The 25783-nt window shown below is 40.6% G+C and overlaps 1 protein-coding gene across 1 annotated transcript in view; it reads right to left on the bottom strand.

The window, feature by feature from the left end:
- Positions 1-18524, bottom strand: part of CPNE8 (copine 8) — a 71520-nt gene extending 52996 nt beyond the window's left edge. Inside the window, exons 1-2 of the mRNA XM_036401423.2 lie at positions 18249-18524; positions 4598-4638 (exon numbers count right to left, since the gene is read on the bottom strand). Of these exons, the coding sequence (XP_036257316.1) occupies positions 4598-4638; positions 18249-18388 (181 nt within the window). The 5' untranslated portion in view covers positions 18389-18524. The remainder of the gene's footprint in view (positions 1-4597; positions 4639-18248) is intronic.
- Between the last annotated feature and the right edge of the window lie 7259 nt (positions 18525-25783).

Genomic DNA, 25783 nt, shown 5'->3' with positions numbered 1-25783 from the left:
TACATACACGTGTGCATCCCAAACTGATATTTCAAAAAACAGTCAGGCCTAACGAAAGCTGAAGAAAAGACATATATTTCAGTCTTTCTGATAAATACTTTGTAAATGTAGAAAATTTTTTACAACTTCTCCATCTTTCCTCTAAAATGCACCCCATAAATTTTAGGAAACCAGCCATGATACTGTCTCCATCACTGTTAAGATTCACTATCTCAAATGGCTCTTGGAGAGATTTTGTAGAGATCCTGATACACTAATTGCAGTAATCACTAAAAAACTTTGTCAAATTCATATCCAACTGGAGAAATGCAGACAAATATGGTAAAGCTGATCTAAAGCACTTGAAATGCTCAAACCAGAGATTAAAGGCTCCATAAAGCAACCCATCTTATAGCAGAAAACAGTTAACAGCACTGTCTTCAGGGAGAAGAAGAAATACAGAGGGATAAATAATATTTCAAAAGCCATCATACCATGCAACCACATCCTAAGACAGAGCTAAAAAAATCATTTTTCTCTCATAATCACAAAAACTGAGGGAGCAATGAGAAAGCAACATACTGATGAAGAGTAACTGAGAAACCCTTTTGGAAGGCTTTGCCATATGAGTTGTTCCAAGAGCAGATACAGCTACATCTATACTCAGGAATATTAATATTTAGTAATTTTTAACTCTGGACAGCAATACCACGATGTCATATCCAAGGTAAATTTAATTAAGTCTTGTAATGAAAAAGAAGGTGGAAATGTCAACTTATTACTCTGTTATAGACACAATTCCCAAAATATTGTAGATTATTATAGCCTGCAGCTTCCTGTTTTCCCAAACAGACTGAGCCTCCCTTACCTGCTCTGGTCCTTTCCCTTTCAATGAATATATGCTTATCCTTTAGTCTGGCAACTACTGTTACATCAACATTGCCCATCCCAGTTTTCCCAAGCACAACAACACATCTACTCCATTTCAAGGAAGACTTACCCACAATGAAATTTACCTTTTCCCCATGCTACCTAAATCTTTCCATGGTACCAGTTCTAGCAGGGCTCCCCAATACTCTCCACTGACCAGCTTTTAGACCTTCCAGGCAGAGGTGCCCTAAGGTCCCTTTGTCCCATCTGCCAAGAGATTCTTCTAATTGTTACTATCCTCCATGGGGAGATTCCCCAGGGAAGAGCTTTTATGTTTTCAGTCATTCATCCTGGACTCTTTTGATGATCAATACTCAGCAGCCACAGGGCTCCCCAGAAGGAGTGTGCTGCTGCCAGCACAGCTCTGCAGGGCTCAGCTTGAGTTGTCAGAGCATGGGAAGAAAACAATTCTGCCCGTCGTTAGACAGAAGAAACATGCCAAAATCATTAATCTGTATCTCCTCATCAAGGAAGCACTTCTTTAGCTCAGCTTTCTACAAGGAAAAAAATAAATTAATAAAACCCATAGATTAAAAAAAAATATATTCCTAGAAAAAATGGTGTCCAAACTGGGAGAGCAGAATGCTCCACACTCTATAGTAAATCAAATATATGACTTGCTTTCACTCCACTGAGCAGAAAGCACTGTCAGTAAGAGGCTCCAGTATTGTTTGAAATACTTCCTGAACAATGGCTATCCAAGCCTGTCCCATCTATATCTACTATCTCTACAGCTACTTCTGTCACTTGCCTCTGGGCATGCAAAGTGACAGATTCCTCTTGGCATGAATATCCTAGATCCCAGGGAAGTGATCAGAATTGGAATACTGAGTAGCAATTACAGTACAAAAAAAAGGCCAAGCATATCTCCTAGGAGAACCAGGAAAATCACAAGTTCGTTTTTAATTTCAGGAGAAGGCTGTTTATATTGACATGGAAGTCAGCTACATTCATGTGTGTCCCTCTGAGAAAAAGACCAAGAAGATAAAATTGGATTTTCCCTACCAGTATGATCCTTAGATAAATACACTGGAGTATGAAAAGCATATTAGAACTGGCCTAGTCAAAAGCAATGAGACCTCAGCATACAGAATGACTTTACATGGTTCTTTCCTCTGAGATCTAATGGCTGCAAATTCAGTGGCTGTAAAAGTGGATCTTGTGGCAGTGGCAGGATGCTGATTTTGACACCTTTTTAGCTGTAGAATAAACTTACTGTATACAGAGCAGTCTAAGAATGGCCTTTGTCCAAGTGAATAGACACTGAGGAAAGCTGTCCTGCTGTACTTCCAAACAGAGAAGAACAAGAATGTTTTATACTACTCACCCCTTTTACAGTAGGGCCATATCTCTGTGCCTAACTAAAGGACAGTACAAGCAAACAAACTGAACTGGCTATTAAAAAACCTACAGAATACTAAAACTGGATGTACCCTGTTTGGAGAATACCCAAATTCAAAGCTGCTGTGACAAGTAATTTCTAGAGTGCAAATACAATATGAGTACTTCCAGAGTCAACAGTTCCTCCCTTCTCTCTTCACCAAGGACAGTATTACTGCACTCCATGGTTTTATACTGACTACCTGTGACAGACAGGTCTGACTGGCAGCATAATTGGGTACTCACAACTGGAGACCAAACCCCAAACCACACCACCAATTTGAGTGCTTTAAAAAAGCTATTTGCATTAATTGAAAAATAATATGTCTCAAATTGATAAGCAAGTTTATGATACTTTTAAAATATTTCCACATACTCTGAATCCATTAAAACATACCACTAGTTTACTTCTCAGAAACATTTTAAAATAGATACTAAGATTTCTTTAGGTTCTCCTGCCACTTTGTTTCCATGTTTTTTTCCCAGAAGGGGTCACCCACCTGCCAGGATCACTTCGGTTTGCCCAGCTGCACATTCTTGGGCTATGCAGAGGCTACTGCCCTTTGCATGGAGCATCTCCTCTGCAGAAGGCATCTCCAGCAGTCTATCTGCACACATGTGGCTCTGGCAGCATCTCCAGCAGCTCTGTCTCTAGCTTGCAGCTGCTGGCCCATTTTTACTGTGACAAGTTTGAGCAGGGCACTGTGTGCTCCCCTGGCTGGCAGAAGTTCTGACAGGCAGAGCTGCTGCTGCTGTGGTTTCCAGAGCTGACTGGCACCAGCTGAGACTGTCACAGGGTGTTCATGGCCTTCTCCCACACAGCTCACACTGCAGTGAGCTCAAACACACTCAAACCTGCAACTTATGCCTCATACAGTGCCCTATCTGATAAAAACTTGAAGCACTTGTCCTTAATAATATTTGAGCTTAAGAACTATAGACACCCTATCACTTTTGCCAGTATGAGAGATCTCTGAATTCATTACAGGCAACAGGTCACTCAGCATTCTTCAAAACAGTTTAACTAAGGGTCTTTTTTAACAGAATTACAGAATTGTCAGGGGCCTTTGAAGATCATCCAATCCAACCCCCACCTAATTTTTACTGATTTTCTTAGCCAACTAAAATTCTTTATCAATATGCAAAACAGTCAGTTTTGTTTCTGTGTGATCTTCATATAGAGGCATAGTATTGACTATGTCTTCTGGGTGGTTTCTTTGGGTTTGTTTTTTTTTTTTAAGCCTTACAGGTTACAAACTTCAAAAGTACTCCTAACTTCTTGTAGTTTTTCCCCAGGAAGTAGAAGCTTTTCCCTTCAAAAGTGTACTGTGGAATCTCTCTCAAGATTTTTTTGATGCAGAACAGAAACTTACTGCTACATGACTCAGTATTCAAATATCAGGATATGGCTGCATGTCCAGAGACTTGATACAAGTATATGTGTCTTGGGTTATTTCCAGTGCCAGTAAGCACAATATGTGGTATCCCAAGGAAGAAAAGCCCAGGTTTAAAGAAAGAAATTGAACTTATGGATGAAAGCAAATGGAGAGTTGTAGGAGAGACAAGATGGCACCACAAACTAAGGATGAGCCTATTAACCACACAAAACTCCTTGGAGTAGCATTTTCAAAAGAAAAAGGAAATTTTTTGTGATCTTGGTTCTTTGATTAAAGATTTCATAAAGCATCTATACAGGAAGATAGTAATGGATTTTAAAAGCCCCATCATAAATTCATAGACACGGCAGTTTTGGAGGATCCTGTCATAATTCAGCTTATGAGGAGAGTGAGTGTCACTAGCTTACAATTCTGAACAGATTAACTAAAAAACCATCATACATTTTTGATCAGGACAGACAGTGTTTCCCAGAGATTAATTAACCTAATTTTATTTTTCAGCATTTGACTCTAAGATTAGTGGACAGTATGTACTAGCAGCAACAAATGCTTCTAGTTATTCAGTACTTTGCCTAATAGCTTTGAAAAAGATCCAAAACAGCAGATACTAAAAAAGAAACAACAACCCAACTTTCTAGAATTATTAATTTTAGGAAACTTTAGGTTAAATACTAAATAAGAGACTATTTAGCTCAGGAAAACAGTATTAATAACAGTCTTCAAATTTCCAGTTCACAAAACATTAGTTATAAGTGTACCTTATTCAAGTGTAGCTTAATTATTCTAAGTAATTGTCACAAAGACAGTGTAAACCTAACTGACACTGAAGAAAATCACCCACCTAATTTTATTCCAGTGTTTGCACATTTAAAATACGTAATAAGAAAAACAATAAAATACTATATACTCACTTGGATCAGATTTAGAAAATGTATCTCTGTCCAAAAGATTTCTATAAAAAAAAAAAAAGAAAAGATAAAAATAATCTTAGGTACAAAAAAATTGTGAAAGATGCAAATCAGATACCAATGCACATACGTTTTTAACATTTTTAACCAGGAGTCAGTTTAGTCTTCTCCCCTCCTGATACAGAAGACTTAGCCAGCACTAACACTGGAGTCAGCTTACATTTCATTTTATTATTCATTTTGGATTTGAGCAAACTGTGGCTCATATACTCCAATACCATGAATCAAAAAACAACCACGTGTATGTTATATATACATGTAACAGGCATCAGGAAGAGAAATACCTTTAAATCACAAAGGTCTACCAGAGATTAACTTGCCAGCTCAACCCAAAAACCTTAGACTTTACTCAAAAGCTTGGCTATGAGATTTCAGAGTCATCAGGAAGAATCTCTAAGAACCTGTCATGGACAAGTAAGGTAAAGAGAACTAATCCATACACAGGGCACACCTAGGAATAAATATTGATTTTGTTATGGAATGCAGTCCCAATATCATACTCACATTTCAGCCAGCTGAGAATCATTCACAGATGAACAGACTTAAATTAACAATTCTAAAGAATCAGGACTGGCCAGAACCCATTCTCAGCATAGTTACCAACATTTCATAATTAAAAAAAATAAATTTTAAAAACTGTCTCGACAGACTAGAAAAATGTTCTGAAAACAGGATGCCATTGAGAAGAGACAAGAAAGTTTAATACTTTCCAAAGTTTATTAGCTTAAGAGCAAAAATGCAGCATATCTACATGGAGCTGGATATACAGCAGTTATGTCAAAAATAGCCTTAGACATTACAGTTGACCACAAATTGACTGCAAGTCAGGACCCTTGTCCTTTGGGAAAAGGCATACTGGAATACACAAACAAAAATGTCATTTTAGACTAATCATCTGCTCTTCGTAATACTGACAAACAATTCAAGCAATAGTGTTTTGGACACTCCAATTTCTTGCAATCTAAGACAGATATGGAGCCACTGGAGTTCAGTGAAAACAGAAATAACCAGAGGAATATAGACTGTATCTATGAGGGAAATACTGCTACAAATGGAAGCTGACCTCGATACAGACAGAGCAAGTAGGAACAGGTTTAACCATAAATTGAATCTTCTGCACCACAGGCACAGAAGTTGAACTTTATTCCATTGTTTTAACATCTTTCACTGTTAAAGATGGGAGACAGGATGTGAAATATCCATTGTCTTCAAGAACATGTCAGATAGCTACAATTTCTAGTAAAGGGCTTTGATCCTACCCCAGAGCAAATGGAAGGATTAAATAACCAGTTTATATCCCTTATAGCTGATTATTTTCAATAACTAGTAGAGCCTCTTCAAGGGTCACCATTAACTACTCTCATTCAGATCTAAATTACATTATTTCTATGCTACTGAACAGTGCTGAAAAGCACATTAATATTTTGTTCAATACAGGTGTTCTAAGTGGTCCAATTAAGACTTCAGCAATGAAAAGATACTGTATTCTAAATTTAGGTATTGCCAAGTTCACACTTCAGAACAAGAAATATGAACAAAAAAATAGCTTGAAAAGAACATTGGACAGATCTGTTTTACTTAACCTAGCTAAAGTACACACTAGCTTTAATATTACTACTTGTGAATACACCTGAATTCTGCACACACTAATCATTCTGAACTTCTCTAGTCAATTCAGAAATGTAATTTTTATGCATACAATTATACTCAGTGAAACCATATCTTACCTTGATGAAAATCATGCAAATATAAATTGGAAGTATTAAGAAACTCAGGAAAATCAGTGAACCCAAATCAGTAGTTGACAACAATCACTACAAACTGCTTTAAAAGGCAGTACAGCAAGTTCTGCAATATTGGAATTGCCAACCCAAAATCAAAATTGCCTCCTATTCCTCCTTAATTTTACATATCTAGATACATCACTAATTCCTGGTAACTAGAATTGGATTATCCCAAAATGAATTGCAGTAAACCCTCAAAATTAGACTTATATGGAATAAATAGTACATTAGATTTTGGAACAGGCCTCTCATACTCACCATTAGAATTCCAAACAATTTTAATTTCTCTGCATAATGACCATAGAGTGACCTTATAATTGCTATGTTAGTGCTTGCCAATGTAGATTATGATTAAGCAATTTCAGTCATGCTTATACTGAGATAAGGTGCTTTGAGTTCTTTAGATATTTCCTAATCTTTTTGTGTTCCTTTTTAAGTTTTGTTCCCCTCTATTTTCCCATATACATCCTAACATAAAGAATGCCTGGTACTGTAAAGCTTAGTTGATCCTGGTACTTCCAGCAGCTGCAAAAAGCAGGCACCACAGGAACAGCATAAAAAGGAGGTAAGAATCTGTAGATGAGAATCTACAGGTTCTTAAAGAATCCTAAAGAATCTAAAAATAAAGAATCTAATGAGTTAAGAACATTTCTACAGAAGCAGTATCCCTGAAAGGATTGCAGGGTAGACACCCAAGTTTAACACTGTAATTCAGGTCAGTTTGTGCCACCATGATATTTTCTGAAAAATCTTCTTTGCCCAGGATTTTTCTCCTGAGAAGCTGAGAAGCCTCAGAAAAGAAATGTAAACAATAATGATCAGATTGCTTTGGAATGTGGTCTGGAGGTTGCTTACCAACAGGTGCATCTTGATTGGTTCCATGCAAATTGTGTTGACTTAATGACCAATCCCAGTCCAGCTGTGTCAGGACTCTGGTCAGTCATGGGTTTTTATTATTCAATCTTGTTTAGCCTTCTGATGTATCCTTTCTCTTTCTTTGGTATAGTTTTAGTATGTAATTTCTTTTAATATAGTATCATAAAATAATAAATCACCCTTCTGAGAACATGGAGTCAAATTCTCATCTCTGACCTTGTCCTGGGGACCTCACAACACCACAAGTTTGTGCAATGAAGTTGTGGTTTTGAACTAGCACAACTTGCAACACCCTCAGTTCAACCCTTCACATACTTTCCTACAAATAAACAATGTCTTCAGCAAAGTTTGCAGCATGCCTGATTGTCCAAATCATAAAGAGCCAACCAAAATAGTAATGTAAGAACTTGGCAAGCTGTTCAAGCAATGCAGCCAATTTCAAAAGGAACTTTAAAGAAAAAGTGCCAACGGGAAAAAAAAAAGGAATAAAAAAAGAGTCTGATTTGGCCAGTAAATCACCTAACACCTCAATAGGCAGCTCAATTTCATTTGTGTGTTTTCATTTCAGGGGAATAACAATCAAAGTGCTCCCTTAAATATAAGAAAACTACACAGTAACTGTGCATAGGACAATCTCCAAGGAATGGTAACACAAACCAGAAAGCAGACTGAATGTATTTCTAGAACTTTAGGTGGTCTTTGTGCTCTTAATTTTCAATGGCACTTTCTGAACATGCTGAGCAATACAAAGTGTGTATTTTTAGTGAGAAAAGCATTGTCTTCAGTAGTAAGCTGTTTTGTCTCAGGAAAGCTCACAAACTCAGAAACCAGAAATATCTGAAACTTCTTTTTCTTTCTTCTAACCAAAGTATTGAGAGAAACAGACTTGTATTTTAAATGAACTTGGTGAGTATATTTTTTGTCTATGTCCATTAAGTCTTGCAGATAAAGAATGCAAATAGAAAAGGAATTTCTATCAATTATGAGAGAGGGGGAAAAAAACCAAAAATTTTTCTCGAGAAACATGTATATCAAACACCTATAGCAAGGAAGTCTGGGAACATCTGTGCAGAAAGCATTATTCTACTAGCACAGATCTTGAAGGAATTCATTCTGCACCTGCCCATTCTGGTGTGGACCTTCCAAAACAGTTGCAACAACATAGATGTCCAAGGGGAAAAAAATTAATAGGAGCCATGGCAATAATACTGGAAATGCTGGGATAATTTTTTTTCTGTATAATGAGAGCCATTTCCCCAGGGTGGGAAAGAAAGAGATCATCAAATAAGATAAAGTTAAAACATATTTATCTTTGTTTGCATAGTTTCATAAACTCCATAAAAATTTATCAAAATAAAAGTCCAGTACTCAAGAAGTTTTTTAGAACAGAATGTTTCAGTCAGAAGGAGCCTAAAATGATCATCCAGTCCAAAGGCCCAACCACTTCAGGGCTGACCAAATGTTACAACACATTATTGAGGGCACTGCCCAAATGCCTCTTAAACACTGCCAGGCGTGGGGCATCGACCTCTCTAGGAAGCCTGTCCCAGCACCTAAACCCTCTCAGCAAAGAAATGCCTCCTAATGCCAAGTGTTTTGCACTGTTGAACCTAAAACAAGTCACATGTATAAATCAGATGCTTCACTGATCTAGTCAGCAGTGGTGGCTCACCAGGAACCATCACAGGCTTTGCTGCTTCCTCCAATCTCTAACCCACTATGCCCTATGTGAGTGTTGTCAGATGTATGCTAAATATTAGCATTTACCCTCTTTCTCCACATACCCTTTCCTTCAAATTTTACTTTATTTTAGTGATCAATATCTGAACTTTCTTCTTTGTACATTTTTTTAAGCCTCTGTTACACCAAGCTGATAAGCAGAAGTAAATCCAATTCCCCTGTCAGAAATTATAGAATTCTGGCATTGAAGAACAGACCACAGTAACTACAGAACTGAGCAGTTTAAAATCTGCTTTTCTAGTTTCAAATTTTTAAAAAAATTAAAAACCTGTATTGACTGGAAAAAGACTTACTTTGCTTTCAACAGCTCTAACATCTTTAATGATAAATATGTGGTTCACTTCAGATTAATTTGTCAAAATCTGTCTGGGTGCAATGGCTTTCTCCTCCTCTTTAGACTTATATTTAAATGCATGCAAAGATTTCTTGGTTGTGAAATAAAGCACTCAGCAGTTTGCAAACACAGAAGTTGGTCACTCATGTAAAATAATTTTTAGAAAATATACGTTTTCAGTTTATCATATTTGTATTATATAAGCACACACTACTTCTCTCATGCTTTTATCAATCCATGGGGAAAGGAATTGTCCCTAGTTCATTAAATAAAAGCATTTCTGTTTCCCTCACTTAATGATGGGCCCACATCACTTTTTCACAGAAGATCCTGATAACGAAAGGAGCATCCTAATCACTTTTTAATGTGCAGAATAGCACCCATTGTAGTACTAATTGTAACATAAGTGTATTATTACCCAGTAGGCACTACCCTTCAGCCTTAATGGCACCACTGAACTTGCAAGGATCAGTCCTAAGATGACATAGGATCCAAAGAGTCCACTCAAGTGAAGAGCCCACTTGACCTACCTGCAGAGCAATTGCACAAATTACTCAGTGGCAGCTTAAGCAGTCACTCTTGCACAGCTATTTACCCTCTCCTTCTCTATTCTGTCAGAGCACAACAAAGCCAGCTATTAGCCTCCAGATCTCTAGATTCTAAATGCCCTGGACCTAACAGCAGATCAGACAATTTCTCAGAATTTTACATTATTGTCAAAATAACTGGTTTTCTTACAATAGGCTCACAGGTGACTCTGCTGACTAACAGGCAATTAGGATGACCTGTTCATTTCTGTTCAAACCATCTCCACTCTTCAGGGCACTTGAAGAACTGGAAATAAAGCAAACATATCTCTGATGTGCAAGCTTAAGAAAACATTCACAATACCTCTTCATAACCTCTGGAGAAGTAATTCACCAGAAAACAAATAATTTTCAGCCTCACAGTAACTTTCATTGTCAAGATATATTGATTCAGAAGCCATAAGGGGAAAAAAGGGGAGAAGCAATGAGAAAGAAGGGTAAGATCAGCACTGCTTCCATGAGTTTCAACACAACCCACAGCCATCTCTGGCTAGATGTACACAAACAATTTTAGGATGAAACCTCTATTAAACTGCTGATTGCTCCTGAGGGCTAAAAAGCCCGAAAGGAATTGCCAAGTTTATTTACTCTAACACAGCAATAGTTTTACAGGAATTCTGTGGAACAGATGGAAAGTACTGAGTTATAAAAATACATTTGTGCAGATGAAACAGACCTAAACATAATCTTAGACTATCCCAGTTTATATTAAAAAAAAAAGACCAATTAGTACTATCACAAACTGGTGGAACTCTGCTTCAGTACCAACCCAAAATTCTATTTGAAACCAACAGAACAAACCATCATATTTATGTTGCTAGGGCTAGGCAGGTAAACAGTTTCTGGCTCTGAGCTTCTGGTGATGGATCCTGGGAAATGGCACTAATGACTGCTGGTGGTCAAAAGAGCTTTTCAATCTAGTGCCAACTCACCACTCCTTTCCAGTTACTTTCATTCAGACCATCCAAATCCATGGGTGTGCTGCCCTACGTGAGATCTGATTTCTTTAGGACTGTATAATACATCTAATACAGTGTTTCATTAATGTATAACAGCATATAAAACCTAGATTGGCTTTGTAGTTTTTCTGAAACAACTTTTAAAAGGTATACCTCAAAGAAGTAATTTTAAAAGGAAGTACATACCATCAGTGTAATATTCATCCTTTCTCTGCCAGTGCAGGACTGTTGGTCGGTGAGCCACTGCTCAGATGGGCAGATAAAAAATTGAGAAAAATAATACTACCACAGAGGGTCTTCATAAAAATAGTTATTGCACATTTCCTAGATCTTTTCCTGCTGCCAGGCCTTCCTGTATGGCACCTTTCTGAGGCCTAGGACAGTGGGCTTCAGCTGAGGGAGGGTGTTACAGTGAGCCAACCATCAGTGTCCCACCTCCTGTCTGAGGACAACCATGAAGTTTTCAGTGGTGGCAGGGGTGGAAGAGGTGGTCTCAGAAGGAGAATGATGTTGATGACCTCTTCCTCCCACTCCAAGGACCCCCAGCTGAGTTAACATGCCCTGACTTCATTCATCTGCAACTCCATTCTACATCCACATTTACTGTACACCACATACAGCCTGTACTACATCTGCTTGAGAGCTGCTCCTTTATCACTTTTGGTTTTGCCCAGCTCCCCAACTGCCCTTCTTTACCAACCACTGGTGACCTCTTTACAGCACTGGGGTCCCCAGCAAGGGGAACGTCCTCAGTACCTTCTTTTCACCCTCTGCTGCCACACCCCCATCCTGTGCCCCCACTTGCAAAGCCTCTGCTATCACACCATGACAATGCTCCTCTGCACTGCACCATTCTGTCAGGGTCACAAATATATCATTATACACATAATAATTACTAGCTACTACTATCTGCTGAAGGAAATATGGTTATACCACACAATTATACAAGGAAAAGCCAAAAGGAAACTAACTAAGCAGTAGCCACCCAGTAACTAGAGAAAAAACAGAGTAGGTTTGGGTTTGCAGCTAAGTAAAGCCAAACAAAGCTCCACGTAGGGAAAGGCACGTTCAGACAAAACCTGACAAGTCCTGACACTCCCAAGGTTGTGTGAAACCTAAAGCCTGCATGAGAACTGACATGTTAAAGGTTAGTGACTCAAAAATCCGATTTGCAAAAGCAACAGGTGCTTTGCTGAGGCCAGAATCGCACCCCTTAAACAAAGGGGAGGAGAAGAATTTTGGGGTGTGTGGTGAAACCGTTGATCTTCTAAGAGCAGCCCAGGTGCAGAGGACGTGCACACCCAGCCACCAGAGGATGACCACACCACACCAAAAGGCCAGTAAGAAGCAGATCCTGCAAGGTGGGGTAATGCTTTTTATCAGGCCAACATTCTCTCCTGATGAGACTCAAGTGTAAACCCACCCCCTGGGGGAGGTATCAGGACACTCACAGGTAAGCCTGAAGGTATTCATTCCTTCTGGTAAGTCACAACTGGCTCAACCTGTGCAGTCATGAGAAACAGCAGTCATGTCTTAGAAAGGGCCACAAACCTTCAAAGTCCCCTGAAGCACTCCCAGACTGTGCATGAGCCACAGTATTTCATAGTGTAAGGCTCCACTCTCAGGGAAGGCACCTGGGCCTTCCCCAGGAGTGGAGCCAGGGAATATATTAACCCATTGAATCTTTTCTTCCACCCATCACTTCCCTGTATTTCCTCCCATTCCAAACCACAACAGGGGAACTTCTCCAGCCCCAACAGATAAAGACTGTGACCACAACTTTGACCAAAAGACAACAAAATTGCAACAATCAAGTCTCAGTGCTGGATCCACGGGTAGTGATATCTTTCTTCTTCTTTGTACTCTTACCCTTTCTTTTCCTTGTACATTTTCCTAAGTGATATTGTTATACTTTTATATATTTCTATTAATAATAGCCAAAGCAGATACACACCTCCTTTGCAATGTAACCAAACTGTTCTGAAATAAACCAGCCATGTGTATACACACTGGTCACTCATTCTTGTTTCACTTTAATCCACCACGAGGGACCTAGTAAGAACTTTAAATTACCCCATCTCAGGGGCAGGTTAAAACAGCCTGTCCCTTGTGTGTGGAAAATCACTCCATGAAAAGTCACTGTCCATGAAGGAGACAGAGGAGTCCTATGCCATTATTTGAATAAAGGGAGAGAGCCCACTCGGCCTCATGCCCGTGGGGTTTCTCTCTCTTGAGGCTTCAGAAGACACAGCCCCCTTTTATCCTAAAATCCCAGCCAAATGTTGACCTCTTCCTTTCCCCAGTGGCTGCAGTACTAGGAAGGTACAGCCTTCCCAAACCACCTACCACATTCCCCCCTTGAACATGTCATTTTCATCCAGAGTTTAGAAATTTGGGCTATGTGGGTTCTGCAACAGACTTTGTGCTGACCCATCTGTCTATTACCCTCAAGTTCAGGGGTCAAACTGTCTGGGTTCTGCAGCTTGAGGTTGGCAGAGGCACCAAGACCCATTTCAAAGACACTAACTCCCATTTCTCCTTCAGACACTCACCCATGGAACCCCATGTTTGTACAGACACTAGCATCCATCTTTCCATCACTAGCTATCGCTGGACAGAACCTATAGTGCAAACGATCAGCTTTGAATTCTATTAGTCACACTGCTGCATGTTTAAATTTCAAACAATAGAGACACACAGGTGAAAACTAAACTTGCACTCTATCAGGAATACATCTCCATGACTATGGACACTGTAAACCATTAATGTTTTTTCTCATCTGAAACCAGCTGGTTCTCTAGGCAGTATCATTTCAAAGAAAAAAAAAACAATGTAAGATCAACCTTCTGTTGCCAGTCACACATAACCACTTCATGGACTTTTAATCCAATCTAGAAACACATACCCAAAGAAAACAGGAAGAAGAAAACCAGGTTTACAATCAAAATTAATTTTATATTCTGTATTTTTACTATACAGAGTTGAATAATACAAGCTTGAATAATTTGTTATGAATATCTCCTTTATCGTTATATCTTTCTGTGACAGAGACTTCTAACAAATTATTAATATTAAAAAAAAAAAGCAGAAGGTAAGTATGGTGGCTGGAGAGACATGATCTTGCCAGAGATCAATGCCTAGGACAGTCAAAGATATACTTAAACATACTTTTAGGTATTGCAAACACTTGGAAGTGGCTGGTAAGGACTTTCATACTACCAACCAAAAAAAATATTCTGAAGTGGTATGCTTTCTTTGTGCAAGAAACTTGAAATGGAATAATTTCAATTACTGAGAATAGGGATTGTTTAATTCCATTCTGCTCATTCATTAATGTTAGACTCTGTACAAATTGTGAAGTGCAATAGGACTGATCCAAAACAGGCATGGGCAACCAAGTGTGTTTCTGTTGAATTAACTGTGACAGGTGTTTATGGTGCCTTTATGCACATAACGCCTGTTGTGGGAACACAGGCAGTGGAGAGTTTGTCCAACATAAACCCAGACCAATAAAGACACACTGCCTGATTGAACATAAAGCCTTTCAAAGCAGAATTATCATAACAAACGTTCTGAATTAGCAAAGTGACCCTGCACTCTGTCAATATTTTAGAACCATCTTTCCAATAACCACGTCATCTTTGATACACTACTAGAAGTCAAATGATAAAACTACAGCTTCACTTTGTTATAGGTATTAAAAAAAACACTCTCAATAAGATAATTCTGATTGATAAGTCCATAAATAAATATTAACATGAGATATAATAAAACTCTTGACTTTTTTATTAACGTAAGACTGTAGAATGGCTGCAGAATTATCACATACTACAGGAAAAAGCCTAGGCCTGTCCACACAGTAACCATGATAAACAGAAACCATCATTATACATTATATATTAAATATATATATTTATACAAAAAAATTAAAAACTTGAACCCATTAAGCTACACTGAATTTTGTATGCTCACACAGAGCACAAACTTCAAGATACATAACCACAATCTTGCAGTTCTCAGCCTTAGATAAACTTCTTCAGTCAACACATAGTAACAGCACTAACAGAGGGAAGATGGGAACAGAATATGGAGTTTTTCCAAGACTTAACTAGATTGGAATCAGTGGAGGATATCAGCAGAGGGAAAACAGGATGACAGGTATATGGCTTGAAGCTTACCTGAAGCTCACATAAGACCACAAGCTTCCACACACAGCTGGTAAGAGAAGAGTCCTGTCTAGACACAGGGTTATAACCTGCATGCAGTGCAAACACCCCTGTAGAGGAAGAGGAATCTTTGGGCTGGAAAACATAGTGAGTAAAAGGAGAGAGTGCAGCCTATTTCCACTCTTTCACACAGACTGCACGGACAAGGTCTTGGTCCTTCACCACATGACAACTGTGCAAAACTATGCCAGGCAGCAACAAATAAAGATTGCATGGCAGGTGACAGTAACATTTTCATCAGATCATAAAAGCCCTTCAGCACATGTGAAGAAGGGAGAGACAGGGTGCAGAGGGAGATGGCTACTACAGCAATTGATCCAGACTACAGTGGACAATTACCAACACCAGAGGATCCTCTGGGATACATATGTAACTTCTTCTGCCAGATTAGAGCTGGCTCTTGAGTCAAAGACTTCTGCTTCTAAGACTACATCTTAGAGAGTCAGGAAAGAATTGTGAAGTTTTTATTTGATAGGCACTGAGTAGTAATAACTAGAATTAAATTAATTTCTTGCTTTTCTAGCATTTTTTAAAGTTACTGCTAATGCTGGCATTCAAAAGCTATGGGGATGATATAAAAAACTTTTAGTCATAAAGAACATGGCCTGACAACCAAAACACTCCTGGATTTTACAATTTTCACAGAATTTCTCATCCCATTAGATGCATTTCTCCTAAAGGCTACCTGATGTGACCCTGAAGCTAAACCAGGGTGGCTTGGAGAATATCAAGTAGTGCAATGCCATCTACATAGTGCTGAATCTGGATACTTTGGCAACACTGGCATTATGAGGATGCAGGCAAATTGGGAAATTCTGACAAATAAACCACATGGAATTGAGAGCTAAAGGAATAGAAACTGTATCCTTACTGAATAAGACAGACAGAAAGACAGAACAAAGGGAAGAAGAGTCACAAATTTACTTTGTAAGACAAACAGTGGGCACTGCTTCACTGACCACAAGTTACACTACCTGTATAAACTGGAAGAACTTCCCTCATGTCCTACAAGGAAAACGAGCAAAAACCCACAAAAAACAAACAACCCGCCCAAAAAACCCCACAAAACATCACCACAACAACAAAAAACCCCAAAGCCAAATAAAAAGAAAAACCCAAGAAAAAAAAAATCTAGGAATAAATGATAGTTATCAACTAACAATTGCTGATGTAAATTAGTGACCACATTGGTCCTACAACTCTTCAAATATCAAGGAAAAAAGCCATCATGACCCAAACTGTTGTTAAAAGCATTTCTCTCCAGGTATTAAGGAATACACAACTGCTAGTTATTATAGAATTTTCAGCATTCTCTGAATTTTGCAGTTTGCTCTTGCAGTCTTTCACAATTTCATTTAACACCACATTTCACAAGCTTTAGCCAATGCATGTGTTTACAGATGAATCACAAATGTGTTAACCATTAATCTCTGCCCTAGTGTCACTCATTTTATACTCTGCTCTGAAGCATAATTTTGTAATCAAAAAGTGTCATCCAGCACATACAGAAGAAAGGAATCTCCATGGAAATTCCCATCCTTCTGCACTTGACATCAAGACAAAGGAGAAAGTTTTAACAAAACTGACATGGCTTTTAACAACATCTACAGAGAAACTGCTGCTGTAAACTACATACTGAAATTAGTTACAGGTAAGGTCAGAATCGACTGACTGTGTTCTGTACCTGCATTTCTATGTAACTATCTGATGGATTACTGTGAAACATGGCAGGTATACACAAATGATACTGGAATTAAAGGAACTCCCATACTAAGCAAATTGGGTCAAATTCAGCATAAGTGCTCTGGCATCTGTAACTGTGACAGACTATCTGAAGAACTTAAAAGTAAAGTAAAGGTCCTGGATTGTTTTTACACATTACAGCACACCCTTCCTCAGACAACAGTTGGCGCTTGTGAACCTTGCAGAGACAGCAAGTACAACGGGTGTTTATATGTCAGCCTGGTGACTGTTTCAGTATTAAAAAATTAATCTTACTCTATTCCTCACTGCTTCAGCCTTCTTTTGAAATTCACACTTCATAAAACATCAAATCAGACTTTATTTACTAAGGAAAGAGAGGGAGTGGTCTGACAATTTAAGTTTAGAGCACTGCCGTTCTATCGTGGTAGTATTACAGGTAAACAGCAACATTATAAAATGGGGAGCTACATTACAAAATGAAGCAACGGATTGTAGAAGAAACTCTGTCGCATTTCCATCAGGAAATACACTGACAGTTCAAATTTTCCGCTAGAAGCTGCCAACTCTGCTGGCGAAAGGCGTCACCACTTTGCAACTACTAGGAAATACTTAAGGAAGTCGCGGAATGTGAACGAAGACACGAATAAAAAAGCGCACAAATAAAACTATTTTTAGACCTCTAATGAGAAAACCTCTGCATCACGGGAGAAAACAGGACTTTTGAAATACCGATAAACAAGCGTCAAAGGAACAAAACCACAGACACTACGTTTGGTGTTACGGGTTGGCATTCCCTCAATTTCTCGGCAGCAGCGTTACGATAAAACATGACGAGGCAGCACAACACGCCCGTACTCCTAAGTTTTGCAAGAGAGCCTAGAAGAACCCGTGCCAGGATTGCTGCGGACGGAAGGTCTCCGTCCCCACCACGGCGCTTGGGACAGCTCCAGAAGTTCAACACCTGCCGGGTAACGCGCCCTGACTCCCGCTCCCGGCGGCGGCGCGGGCAGGGTGCGGGGCGGCGGCAGCAGCTGCCCGTCTCGGCAGAGCCCGGAGCCGGCGCTTGGCCCCCGGGCCCGGCGGCAGCACCCTGCGGCGGACACGCCCGGTGCGCGGCCAGCGGGCTGCAGCGGGCTGGCAGCCGGCCCCGGGCTGCGCCCGGCTCTGCCCGAGGATGCGCCGGCATCCCCGGCTGCCCGCGCTCGGCACGCCCCGAGGGCAGGGGGGAGAGCGCCCCGCACAGCGCGGGGCATGCGGAGGGCGTCCCGCGCCGCCCTTCTCCTGCCCGCTCCGCTGACAAGCCCGGGACGAGCGGCCCCCGCCCGTCCGCCCCCTCCGACGCCGCGGGGCGAGCGGGTGGCGCGGCCGTGAGCCGGCTCCGTACCTGCAGGACACAGAGAGCTCCACCTTGGTGGCCGGGATGCTGGAGCTGAGTACGTTAAAATCCCCCACGGACGCCATCTTCGGAAGCCCACCGCTTCTGCCCAGCTCCTGCTGCCCCGCCGGCTTCCCCAGCCCGAACATGGGACAGAGCGGCGCGGGCGGGAACGAGGGACGGACGGACGGAGGGAGGGAGGAGGCGGCGCCTGCCGGCCTCCACAGCGCGGTGCCGCTGCCGCCCGTGGCGCGGAGCCCGCTCCGCTCCGCTCCGCACCCGCGGGATGCGCCCGCCGGCTGGAGCGGCGAGGCGGGAGCGGGCCGTGACGTCACCGCCAGCGGGAGCCGCGCGTGCCCGCCCCGGGCGCGGGGAGCCCGACGGCCCGAGCGGGGACACAGCGGAGCCCTCAGGGGAGCGCAGCACCGGGGCCGCCGCCACCCCACGGCGGGCGGGGCGGGGAAGTGCCCCGCTGGAGGCGTGCCCAGGGTGCGCTCCCGAGCGATTTCGCTCCCGTGCCTCCCCGGTCTCTTCCCTCCTAAGCCCTGCACGGAAACTCCCGCTCCGTCCCGTCCCGCAGGCTGTCCGGGAAATCTCCTCCCTGCGCATTGTGAACGAGGGAGCTCCCCGGGATCTTCCCCTTGGCTCCTGCACGGAAACGCCCGCGCCGTTCCGTCCCGTTCTGCGGGCTGTGCGGGGAATCCCCTCCTTCCGCGTTAGTGCGGGTGATAGATGTGCGTGTGCGGGTCCCCGCGCCCCGAGCAACCGCAGCGGCGCCTGGGGACAGCGGCTGCGGGCCGCACTCCGAGGCCCGGCGCGGAGTGACCATCCCGGGGCCGCCCCCACCAACGCGCGGGGCGAACGCGCGGGGACGGCGGGGCGCGGGGCAGGGCCGGTGCCGCCAGGGGGCGCGGCGGAGCGGGCCGGAGGGCAGGGCCGCGCCGGGCCCGTGAGGGCTCCGCGGGCGCCAAAGGGAGCACGGCGGCGGTGTCTGTCCTCGGAAAGCCTGCAGCCCTTCCCTTTGCAAAACAGGCCAATTTACCTCGGTCACTGCGTGCATTGACACACTGAAAAACCGGGGCTTCACGTGCGCAGACCCATTCCTTTTTTTTTTACCAAGACCACCAATCCAGTTGCCCTGATCTGCTCATAGTAGTTCACAATAATCACAACAACTCCATCATCTTATATGTAATGTGTTTAATTTGTATCCATTATTATAGCATCTAAGTGGTCCCCAATATTTATTTCTCATCATAGCAGTTTGAAGAGAGAAGTGTTTCCATTCCCATGTCACAGGTGGGAAGTTAAGGCACAGGCAAATTAAATGCCATGTCTGTAGCTACACAAGATGTAGGACAAGTTGAAGTCCCTGAAAATTATATACTGAAACCCAAAATCACGTACTGAATTCCTCTACTCCTCTGTCTCTTGAGAGTTTTACATATAGCAATAAAGAAGTCTAATGTGTTTATTTGTAAAAGAAATGTAACTCCAAAGCCACAAATGTTATCTAAATACATTCATTTTGAATTTAATTTCTAGATTCTTGTTGCTGTAATTCAAGTTCAATGCTTGATAGTAGTACATCATAATAATGGTAAGAGAACCTGACTGTCAACACCTGGTTAGCTCATAGCAAACAGAAGGAACAGCAGTGGGAATGCAGAAGACAGCAACATGTTCTTATGTACAGGAGATATACTCCCTGTGCACAGCACACATCTGAAACACAACTCCAGTGGCAGAAACTCAAGGAAGATACCATGGATATTTTATTCAGAAACTTCCGACCACATCCCAGTTCTAATCTTCTGGCTCTTTGTTTTCAGGAGGTTATCACCTGAAATCTCATTTCTTTATTTTCATTCTCTTGTCCAGAGCAATTTGTTAAGCACAGAGCAATTTATCATCAGATATCTCCAAAGTACTCCCTCTTAAACCAATCTGTCTTAAGTTCTCAGTACAGCCAAGAAACCACGTACTTTCACAAGTATTCTAGGTATGTCTGCAGGCAGCCAAACCAGTAAGCCTACAGCTAAATCGTTTGCTTTAAAAAGCCAAACAACAAAACCCAAAAAAAAAAAAAAAAAAAAAAAAACCAAGAAGGAATTTAGTTCACTACTGTCTTTGTACAGTAATATGAAGGGATGGGTGTAGGACCAGTGCTGTCTTGAGAGGCTAATGTTGAGTACAAATAAGCTACTAGATGAGTAAAAGCTAAAGAACAGTTTTTGAGAAAAAAAAACAAACTGTTTTTCCATTTTATAATACAGTTCCTCCCTCTTTTATAATCTGCTATAAGGATCTAAACATGATCAGTGTATCCCACAGGGCATGGCATGAATAACTGAAAACGTATGAAGAGTTATTAGAGTAAGGATAGTACATCACTATAAATGATATAGCTGTTACAATTCTATAGGTGTGAGTAATTTAAATTATATCATGTAAGTGTGACATGATCTTACATTATTCTCTACTAATCCACTTTACTTTTGGTTACGTGGGGGTTTGTTTTGATCCTTTTTTATATTATCTGATCTTAATATTTTATTCTACGTAGAAAAATGGAAATTGTTGGCGATTGCTGATTCCATAAATAGAGCACCCTATGAAAATAATGGAGGAGTTAAGGAAATTCAAGTCTTCTGTGTTGCTGGGGAGATATCCATCTTCTCTCCTCACATTTATAAAGGCACAACTATTTTGTCTTATGTTTCAGCTTAGAGTAAGTACATAGTTCTCATGCACTGAAAGTAATTTATATGGGAAAAAGAAAATAAAAACTAAACCAAGGGGTAGTTGAAAGATAGGCACCAATGGGACTAAATATACATCATTACCATTACAGAGAGGCACCTTGTATTTTCTCATTCTTAAATGGCACTAAGGTGGGGGGACTGGAGCAATGTCCAAGTATTAGGACAGAGGCAGTTTTAGTATCTGAAATTTATGTACAGAATACCTATCAGATTACAGTGCAAAAAGAAACATAAGAGCTCTGTGTGGTATATGTTAAGCTGACATTTGGATGACATCAATGACTCTCTGAAAATTTTGCAATGGAAAGCAGGACATATTTTCCTTGCTTTCTTTTGTGATTGTTACTTTATTATTACTAGCTGTTGCTAATTATCAGATGCCTACACAACCTGTTTCAATACCTGCAACCTAATTTAAAGAATGAGGGATATATTTGCAGTAATTATAGCATAAACTATGAACAAACTAAAGATTCCAGAATAGCTGTAATGCGTAACACTGGATGATTGCTTTAAAACATCACAGCTTCCAGGTTTCAGCAGCATAATTGAAGCCGAATGCCACAGGATGCAAACATTGATTACTTCCCTCCACCCCCTCAGCTTTCTGCCATTATTAGACATCTCAAAAAAGAAGTTTTATGATTAAATCTTTGTACTACTAAAAAAAAAGAAACCACACACAGACAAACCTGTAGGAAGTTAAGGAACTGGAAATGGCATCTATTCTAGTTATGTGATAGAATAGGTGGATGATTATAAAGTGAGCTTAGAAGTGAGCTGCAGCATTATTGGAACAGAACAATGTGACTACAATGCATTTTCATGACAATGACATGCCTACTCAGTCTGTATTTGTGATGAACATATTCCCTTGTTCTTCTTCAAGCATCCATTCAATAGATCTCTCAAATAACATTAATCAGATGTCATATTTTTATCATGGATGCCACCAAACTGCTTCTTTCAAGACCCTGAAGAAAGGGGTGAACTTAGCCATAACTTGGTCCTTTCTGATAACTGAACACAGCCCTGAAGCAATTCCAATATCCAAATGTACACTGCAGTCTGAGAATTGTTGTATCTTCCTTTCCTGCCTTTGATTAATATAGTTAATTTCCTCCTTTTCTAGTGCTGATTGTTTCAATCCATTGAACAAAGACAAGGAATTTAGCATTTGCTGAGACCAGTGGAACCATCAGTGCCACCATCACTATTGGAACCATCGGCAGGAACCGTGGCTGAATACAGACTACAGGCTTTAAAAACCATCTGCAATGGAACATGCTGATGGATACATTCAGTCCCTTTATTCTTCAAGGATGAATTATCTCCTAAAACTCCATGATTTTGTGATCTGCTTTCAAAACACACAAATATTGATGAAGCTTTATTTTTGTGACAGTAAAGTCTAAGGGAGGTGTCAGACTCAGAGGTTAGACATAAAGAAAAACTCTCCACTTCTTTCAGGGTTTCACTTTAAACACTACTTTTTCAAGGGCTAGGGTATACAGTCTCACAGGTGTCAAAAAGAATACATTTCTTCTTCTTAAAAAGTATCTAGGTCTTCTGTGTTTAGAAGCCTTTGAAACCTATCCTTGCTGTCTGCATAGGAGCACCTCTGTTGTGAGGACCCAGAAAACCTTGTCACCATGGCATAAGCGTGGGGAAGGTTAGTGAGTCATCAGTGCAGAGAGAGCTAATCATTTCACCCTTTCTGTACCATGGTGAAATTAGTGATGCTTTTGTTTATGTACCTCTCTACTTTTTCCATGCAGAATAAAATCACAAAGTATAAATAACACTTCCCCTCTTCATCCACACAAAGGACAGCTATCCAACAAATACTCTCGTCTCTCTATATTGTATTCATTTACACTAGAACTATGTTATGTATCAAAGTACCTTTAGCACTAGATAATTTTCCTGTATTATTTCAAATTTTCTTCCACTTTGATCCAGCCAGAATAGAGAGATCAGCAGCACAACCATAAGGCTCCTTCCTGCCACATCCTAAGTGTTCTTCCATAGAATCAGGTTAAGTAGTGTCAGTTCCTGACACAATTTTCAGTTAGTTCAAGAGCTCTTCAAAATGGCAAAGACTGCTGAAACATTCTGAGAGTCATCCAGGAGGTGTAATGGAATCCATTTCACATCTTACACCTAGTACTGCATAGTAAGGTCTCTACATCTATGAACAGAGGAGTTTTAAATCTACTGAGCACTTTTTCTGGCTCTCAGAGTGAAGCAAGTAGTGTGAAATTCAAGTTCTAAAAATGTGAGTTGGGTGTATTTTTAGTACAGGCTTCTAACTGTTAACAAAGTCAGATTAAAGTTCAGAACTTCAGGTTTCATTTTAAAGGAAAAGGAAAACTGATTAGATGGTTTTGGGTGAAAAAGTATTATTCATGCACCTTCAACTGAGCATTGGCCATCCAATGCTTTCTTTTGTGGACAGGCTGCTAGAAAAATATAAGGATGCATTTTAAATAATATTTCTAGAAAGACAGTTTATGACTGGCTCATGGTAGCAGTTAATTCCAGGTTCTGCTAAACTAAGTGTTTACTGTGGCAGAAAGGATGGTAACAAGAAGATTGTCTGCATACAATTAATCTCAAAAATTCTGAATAACAATGTTTTTTTCAACGAACATAAGATTAGACAGCCCCAAAATGAAACCTCAAGATGTTTGTGACAAGATCAGCTGAGCAATTCAGGGAAGTATTTTAGTCTCAGAAGAGGTAGAGGAGAATCTACTTCTTGCTCTTCAGTTACTTCCCATGTTCTTGGACTACTCTTGGTGACTGGAATTATTTTTTCTTAACTTCCATGCCCAATCACTTCTAGGCCTTCCATATTTCTAAGAAATATCAGCTGATTTGCAGAAAATATTTGTTTGTTACAAATCTTTTAGGAATAATATGTTTCACAGTTTTTTTTCTTTGCCTAATCTCAGCCCATATCTTTTCCATCAGCATGCTTCCAGAATATTCATAAAATCAATGCCACCATTAGCAATACATCTTGGGAGGCCAATTCTTCATATGTAACACTTGCTCTGTGAATTTGGCTAATGCAGAAGAAAGTAGCACATAGCTAATTTAAAGGTATGTTATCCAGTTATTTTCTTCATGTCAACTAAAGTCAAACTCAGTTCTTTTAGGGAAAAAATCATTACAGCATTTCTGAACCCAACAGCAGCAATGCCCAAACTGCCACCTCCTCGTCCATCACCTGAGTGGTGGCTTCAGTACTCATGCACGTGACTTTGTTTATTTCCTGATAACATCAAGGAGATATTGGGTCATGCCATTTTAGGCATGGAAGAAATCAGTAACTCTGCCAAAACAGACACAGATTTAATCTTTGTGAGTAGACTCCAACACAGATGTCAAGCACCAATTGCTTATCTATTACCTACCTGCAAATATTCAGACAAATGTGTACACAGTGAGGGGGACGACCTGGACTAATCTGGGTAAGTGTTGGATCCACTGTTTGTCAATAGTCACACACTTGAACTCACATAAATAAATACTCTGGATGGTATATCAGCTTCACTTATCACTTCATCTTCCCAGAAGGATTCTTGTGGAGTAAGGGTAACACTACATATTCTAATTAGCCAGCAAGAAGCAAACCCAAACTTTTCTGTCAATTGCTTTTTAACAGTTTTATTCACAAATTTCTCAGTGTAAGCCAAGATAGTGAAATTTCAAAAAACTTGTTACCATATGTGCTCATACCATTTCAATGGCTTCCTCATTTTGAAAGAAAGTAGTGGGTGTTTCTGTATTCCTTCAAAGATCAGTCAAATCCCAGGATGTTGCCTGCATCCTCCATGTACTATTTTTCATACAGTCAGGCTTACAGTGAAGCTCTGTCCCAAATTAATTTTGAAGGCTGCATGTGATTTACTTTATTGAATTCTTGACTATTTTTTTCCCAAGATTGTGCTTGCTTTGTGGAAGAAACCGACAAATGCCCTTTGGGCAAAAAGAGAACATGGTTCTGTTTTCAGAGAGGAAAAACAACATGGCTCCTTCAGACTTTCTGTCATATTTGATAACTCACTGTTAGACACAGAACCAGAAAGCAGAAGCCTCTCCCACACAATGGGTTCCTATGGTCTGGGTTCTGGAGAGAGGAGGAATTGTGTCTGGAAAGATTTGTGAAACCATGTGAGGATATGATACATTCTGTTTCCCAGCTGAAAGCATTCCTGAGTGGGTAACAGATCTTACCAATACTATCTGTGATGTTGATTTGCCTTCTGCAATTGGTTTTATGCCTCCACCTATAAGGACTCAAGCAGCAATAACTGTTTGAGAAATAATAGGAATATCATGAAACACCTCCACTCCCATAATTATCAATCATTAGTCCTCAATAGGAGCCCCAAGGTCATATGCTCAGCCTGACAAAGCAGACTTTGATCCATTTAATCACTTTGGCTTTTACCTCCAGGCAAGGCCTCTAGCAGTAGGGGATTTTTCTTCAGCTACTCAAAGAAAGTTTATCATTTTAGAAAAATGTAATTTTATGAGCTACTCAGTATGGTTGGGTACTGCAGAGCCCCTAGCTTAATCCCAGTGTACAACCAGACACCAGGTTTCTCTCAGGGGAGGAGCTGTGCAGTGATCTGGGTTCCCCTCAGTGGGCCTGGCTATTTCCTACACAGCTGGGAGATCTCTGCAGCCAAAGGGAGGTCCTTGTACACAACATATTTTGAAGAAATGCAATTACTGCAGGACATTGTCTTCTCCTTCTTCCAATTT

Source organism: Molothrus ater, chromosome 5, assembly GCF_012460135.2.
Source record: "Molothrus ater isolate BHLD 08-10-18 breed brown headed cowbird chromosome 5, BPBGC_Mater_1.1, whole genome shotgun sequence".
Lineage (NCBI taxonomy): Eukaryota > Metazoa > Chordata > Aves > Passeriformes > Icteridae > Molothrus > Molothrus ater.
This window is presented reverse-complemented; position numbering and strand designations above follow the sequence as displayed.